The following is a 6,922-nucleotide window of genomic DNA, read 5'->3' on the forward strand; positions in this document are numbered from 1 at the left end:
CCACAGGCCACATCCCTCCACACTCTACTTTGTTGTAAATTGTAAAATGTTTTAATTCCATGGATATATTGACCAATAACACCGGCAATTTCTTTAAGTTTTGAGAAATAATAAAATTGGTTGATAAATGTTATTTTATATTATTTTGACAGATAGGTGCCCTTAGATGTCCTTAGGCATCACTTTTCAGAAACATTAAAAAATAAAACTTCTCTCAATGGTCACTGTCACACAAATCAAAATGTGAGCTGGTGCTGTTTTTTCAAATAAACGGCAATAATTCATTGAGGAAGTAGTCGCAGGATGTGGCAGTGTGAAGCAAATCCTAAAAATCATTATCCTTTTCTTCCAGACCGATAAACAAGACACAGAATCAGACATTTTCTTAAATTGATTTCTGCAAACACATAGTGATCATGATAGATATTGATGATACAAATTTTTTTCCTTCTGGTTTGAATCTACCTTCCTGAATCCTGGATCCAAGGAAGAAGACAAACCCATGAAATCACTGGGCACCACAAGAAAAGTCGTTCACTTCTTTAAAATAAAATAAACCAAATATATTATTTCCTTGTTTTTGTTGAGATCGAAGAACGAAATCTTTGACCTGATACGAGGAGCTAATATAAATAGAGCATTCGCGCTGTGTAGAGCTCCACAACCACAAGCACGGCCAATCTCTCCCCAGCTAGCTCATCATGGCATCCTCCTCCTTTCTGAGTAGCTTCTCCTTCTGTATCTCGTTCTTTCTATTTGGGGTGGTCTCTGGGCAGCTATCCTCGACTTTCTACGACACATCATGCCCCAGAGCCCTCTCCATCATCAAGTCTGCAGTAGACTCTGCTGTGTCTAGCGAACGCCGCATGGGAGCCTCGTTGCTCCGTCTCCATTTCCACGACTGCTTTGTTAATGCAAGTCCCAATTCTTTTTCATTCTTACTCTTTCTTTTCTTGTTTCTCTAGCCAAGTGGTTAATTAAGCCTGTAATTAAACTTTTGTGTTTAATTTGAGCTCATCTCATTTTCTAAAATGGTGTATTTTTTGGGTGTAATACTTGCAGACCCTGACCCTAAAAGGCCGGTCTGGTTTGGGTCGTGGTCTGTGTTTTCTTATTGATTTAGGTTCAGACCCGGTCCAGATCCAGTCGATCCATTGACACCCCTAACAACCCAATTAAAATTATGGGTTGATCAACCGGATCATATTACAAACAAGGCTTAATTATATTATTTGAGTACCCATCAACACATGGATCGAGATGAACCCATGTGTGTAATTAGGCTGGTTATTGGCTAGCTGAACGCCTGAACCTTTGTACGTAGTTGGTGCATGCATCTCTATCAGTAACTCTATGAAACAAGTATTTAGCTTAGATCACATAGAAATGCCGCTTTGGTTTTTCTTTTGTCGTGTGTGAGAAGTAGCTAGATTAATGTGATGACGACTTGTGTATGTGTTATGAACACAGGGCTGTGATGCATCTATTCTGTTGGATGACACGTCCACCTTCACCGGGGAGAAGACAGCTCTTCCTAATGCAAATTCAGTGAGAGGGTTTGATGTGATCGATACCATCAAATCTCAACTCGAAAGCGCGTGCCCTGGAGTTGTTTCATGTGCAGACATTCTGGCAGTTGCTGCTCGGGACTCCGTCGTCGCTGTAATCAACACTTCACTCCACCATTGGCGATTTCCTTTCTTTTTTTTTTTTTTTTTTTTTCTTTCTTTCTTTCTATCTTCTGACTGTAGTAATTAATCAATACTTTTGTTATTCTGGCGATTTTACATGATTTTTCTCCAGTTGGGTGGCACTTCATGGACGGTGCAGTTGGGGAGAAGAGATTCAACAACTGCAAGTTTGAATGATGCCAATAACGACCTCCCAGCTCCATTCCTGGATCTCAGTGCTCTCATATCTGCCTTTGCAAACAAGGGCTTCACTGCTAATGAATTGGTGGTTCTATCAGGTAGCTAGGGCTATGAAATTTTATGGTGATCACTACTGTAAATCTGTTAGATGGATTGATTGAATCCTACTGATAAGTACTAACCTTTGGAATTGGCTGGATTTCTCTTGTCGTTGAAGGAGCACATACCATAGGGCAAGCCAGGTGCACAACATTCAGGGATCGTATCCATAACGAGACCAACATCGACTCCCAGTTTGCGACATCCATGAAATCCAACTGCCCGAGCTCAGGAGGTGACAACAACCTCGCAAACCTCGACACAACAACTGCTACAACGTTTGACAATGTTTTCTTCACCAACTTGTTGAGCAACAAGGGCCTGTTACACTCGGACCAGCAGCTCTTCAATGGTGGTTCCACTGATTCTCAAGTTAGAACCTACAGTACCAACTCTGCAACTTTCTTTTCCGACTTCGGGAACGCCATGATCAAGATGGGGAACCTCAGCCCACTGACTGGAACCAGCGGTCAGCTTAGGACAAATTGCAGAAGGGTTAACTAATAGTATGCCTCCCCTGCAATCTATTATGTATTTCTTTGAGTGGAACCCTTTTCTTTTGATATGGATGTAAGCCAAAAATAAACAAAATAATATAATGAATGTATCTCTACAAAACCGTAGAGATAGATATGCTTCTCTTTTTCGATAAATTGCGGCCCGTTTGGTTGTGAAAAGATTTATTCGCCAAAATCGCAGTCTGGAAAAGACACGTTTTGGGCTATTTTTGGGAAGCTCTAAATAGAACTTTTCGCCTTTTTTTTTTTTTTTAATTCATCTTCATCCAAAAGACATGCAGATAGGTATATTTAACCAAACAGTCTTTAAATTGTTAAGATCTTTATGCAAAATCTCACATCCTCTTTTAACTTTCCATAAGATCTTTTAAAAAAAGACTTGCCACATTGCCCCTTCGTTCTATTATCTAAGGAAGCCAATATTTTGATCAAATAATCTCTTTTTCTCTCCCCCGTAGTATCATCTCTTTTGCATTTCTAAATTAAGAGTCCATTGGTTGATAGTGGCAATTGGAATCCAATGGTCTTTCCATAGTTTGCTTGGTTTAGGATTGGGAATGGGATTCTAATTCCACCCATCAAAATAGACAAATAGTTGGAATGAATCAAATTGGGCCTAAATTATGATTTGACTAGATAGACTTTATAAATGCGCTACTCCAAAAAGAATAGATTTGAGCAATCAATTTGTAAAATTATTTATACATATAATTCATATATAAAAAAATTACCTAAAGATTAATTTAGGGTCCATTTGGTTTGCATTCGAATTGGAATTGGAATCGGGATCGAAATGGTCTATTCCTAGAATCTGGTTCAGATAGTAATGGGAATGAGAAAATCAGCAGGAATAAGATTTTAATCCCAAATGAGAGGCAAAGAATGACTATTCTCTCAAATAGGAGATTCAGATCCCATCCAATTAGTATATGTTTGGCATTGATGCTGCAGTTGCAGATTGTTGATGTGTGGGCTAGAAGCCTTGTTTTTGTTTGGAACCGTTCTTACCAGGTAGGACGTACGTTTCCTAGAGCAACAACTACTTTTTCTGTTTGGTACCAATGCTTTTGGAAACATTTTCTGCACTCCTATCCATTATCCAGTGCCACATCATTGCCACATCAATGCCCTATTGGCAGAAACAAGCTGCAACTCTAAGAAACATCAAATTTGGCGTTGCTCCAAGTCATGCCTTCCTGATTTTCAAGACATGACTTAAAGCACGGTTTTCTAAGGAAAAATGATTCCAAACAGATGGCTGCTTCTTGGAGTACCGTTTTTTCCTATGTAGCGGTTGGAATAGCTGAGGATTAAAGATCCTCAGCTTGTGGGGGACGGTTGGAAAGTCGATTCACTCGAATCTGAGGCCTATAATGTTGAAAGCAAATGACACTGGTTAATTGACCCCCGAGTGGGCTCATTGACCCCTGAGTCAAAGTGTGAGCCTGGACCGCACCTATCTCCCAAAGCTAGTGGCCACCCACTGCGTGCAGATCAAAGAGTGGAGTTGGGCGTGTAAGTGGGTAGGGACTTAGGCCTCCTCGCTCGAGCTCAGAAATTATTTTATGAGCTTGAGCCGCAATTTCCTTACCACGTAATTAAAGAGACCGACTCTTGGTAATGGATGAGGGGCTTTAGCTTATTAATTTCGAAATTGGTGGGGATGAAATGAATTTAATCGATTAATTCTTCCTACTTTATTGACAGTGATGATGAGCAGGTGGTATCTCTAGCCTCTAGGTTCAAGAAATCCATTGGTGGTTTGTTAAAGCGTTTTTATTTCAGCTTTGGTTGGTGTCCTCTTTTGTTTGTGTTGTTTTAGTGGTTAGGGTTGGCTCTGGTGGGGCTTGGTGTTTGGATCTGTCTTTTGGTGCCATGTGTAATTCTCTTATATTTCTTTTACTTTTCGTTTTTTAAGGGAAAATTCTTTAAATTATTGTTACTGTTTAGTTAGTTGATTAATTATACCCTTATTATTTAACTATTGTCTTGAGTTGTTTGAGTTTGGCTCGGTTCGATTTAAATCGAGCTTCGAGCCTAATATATAGGCTCATTTTCTAATCGAGCTGAGCTTGAGCTTAATAAAGCTTGGCTCATGAGGCTCGCGAGCCTATGTCACCTTGGCTTGGCACTTTGGCTACTGAGGGAGACCTCGACTCGATACCTCGACCATTAAGGGTGACCTCGGCTCAACACCTCGGCAACTGAAGGAGACCTCAACTTGGCATCTCGGCAACTAAGGGAGACCTCAGCTCAACACCTTGGCTGATAGGGAAACCTCAGTTCGGTACTTCAGTAGCTAAGGGAAACCTCAGCTTGGCACCTTGACAACTGAGGGAGACCTTGGTTTGGCACCTCAGTTGCTAGGGGAACCTCGACGCGACACTTAAGCAGCTAAGGGAGACTTGCAATCAAAGGTAGCTGAGCTCGAGCTCAAGTCTCTAATTCGAATCGAGGTCAAGTCTGATAGTTTATGAGCGAGCTAAGCTCGAATAGCCAAATATTCGCTTGACTCGGCTCAAATCCACCCCTACTTTACTATTTTTGACAATTGATATTGTTGTTAAGTATTAACGAAAAAAATGAAATGTCAAATTTTCCCTCCATTATTACTCAAATTTTCAAAATAAAACCCAAATTTCAAGAAGATAAGAAGCAGATCGCTGCTCCGTCTTTGTCTCCGTCCCCATCTTCGTCTCCGCCCCTATCTCCATCTCCGTCTACCTACCAATCTCTCTCTCTCATTCTCTCTCTTGTTTTTCTCTTTCTTCTTCTCCTCTTCTCACAATTTTCATCCCCCTGTCACCACTTAACTAGTGGTACTCTTATTCCTCTGCTTCCCCTCGTTGTTAGTGACGTTTAGTGATTTCTCATTTTTTTCTTGGTGGTAGGAATGGCAACGGGGTGGGGCAAGGATGGGGAGCCTCTCCCCATCCCCATCTCCATGAAAATCCCCATCCCCATCCCCATCTCGGTCCCCATCCCCACTAATGGGGATAAGGTTATCCCCATCCCCGTCTCTACGGGGATCCCCATTCCCTGTGATTTTTTATAATGTTAACCATTTTGTTTTTTGTTTTCTATTTTATTTAAAAAAAATAAAATAATTAAAATTTACAATCCTTTTAGAAAAGATTCAAACATATTCAATCATATTTTTAAAAATATTAATATATAGATGTATGTGTACATATATACATATATAACATATGCATACATATATACATATATATTAGTGGGGATCCCACGGGGCAAGGATCGGGGTCTCTACAGGGTGGGGAGTGCTCTCCCTGTCCCTGCTAACGGGGATGAAAATTTTTCCATTCCTGTTCCCACGGGGAGAAAATCGTCCCTATCCCCGCCCCATTTGGGGTGGATCCCCACGAAAATCGGGGAAATGGGAAAAATTATCATACCTACTTGATGATGTTCTGTCGTTGCCGCTACATCATGAAATATCAAAACCCACTATTAACAAAGGTTCTGCAAATACCATTGTTCCCTTTACCCTTTTCGTCGCTCCTCCACAAACTCAAGTATCGAGCATGTCAAAAGGCCAGGCAGAGGATCGAAGGACATATTTGCTTGTGGAGCTCGAAGAAGGACAAATCCACCGAACAGTGTCGCACATTTAAAGGTGAAGGAAAAAAATGGATGGTTCAGATGTTGCTGGTCATTTCTAGTTGATCAAATGGCCTTTTTGTCATTGTCGTGGTTGGGAACTGGTTTGGAAAGAAAAAGTGGTATTTTCCAGTCGACTTGTGTTCCTCTTGTTGCCTGCTAGTCCGAATCCTGTGGGAATCGAGATGAGGATCGATGTTGGTACAAGTTCGCAAGGCCTTGGGTTGGGTCTGACCACTGATGATTGAGGAGCTCTTCTTAGTTTAATTTGTTAAAGGAGTCGTGATAGTTGTCAGGGATAGAGCCAGGAAATTTTTATAAGAGGGCCAAAACCTAAATGAAGTATGGATGGACTCATAGGGGGGTTAACCATTGAAGTAGAGAATGGGGGAAGGGAAAATTTTACATAAAAAGTGGAGATTTTCTGAACCATAGGGGGGCCATGACTCCCCTGGGTCCCCCTGGCTCCACCCCTGATAGTTGTGATTAAAATACAATCTCTGATTGGATTCCGATGAGTGACAAGCGGTAGTTTGTTTACAGGGCGAGTGATTAAAAATACTGGCTCTTCTTGGTTTAGTTCGTCTACAGGACTAAGATTTGTAACTGTGACGAGTGACCAGGCAATATTTGTTTACGTTGAAAGAAAGGGGAAATTGCATATCTATACAATTTAAGAATCCTTCTACGCTGTATGTTTAGGGTCAAAACTCAAAAGGGCCCATGTGTTCCCTACAGAAATCCTCCTTGGCCCTTAGCACGGGCCCCTTCTTTTAGTGTAGACCTATATTCAACACCTATTCGTTTCTTTCA

General features: G+C 41.0%; 1 protein-coding gene across 1 annotated transcript; it reads left to right on the forward strand.

The window, feature by feature from the left end:
- The first annotated feature begins 644 nt into the window (after positions 1 to 644).
- LOC104602004 (cationic peroxidase 1-like) lies at positions 645 to 2,623 on the forward strand. Its single transcript, XM_010265538.2, has 4 exons — positions 645 to 914; positions 1,471 to 1,662; positions 1,804 to 1,969; positions 2,089 to 2,623. Exons 1-4 carry the CDS (start codon positions 702 to 704, stop codon positions 2,472 to 2,474), a joined length of 957 nt encoding a protein of 318 aa, XP_010263840.1. The 5' UTR covers positions 645 to 701; the 3' UTR covers positions 2,475 to 2,623.
- Positions 2,624 to 6,922: the final 4,299 nt, after the last annotated feature.

Source organism: Nelumbo nucifera, chromosome 6 (genome assembly GCF_055504915.1).
Source record: "Nelumbo nucifera cultivar China Antique chromosome 6, China Antique-T2T, whole genome shotgun sequence".
NCBI lineage: Eukaryota > Viridiplantae > Streptophyta > Magnoliopsida > Proteales > Nelumbonaceae > Nelumbo > Nelumbo nucifera.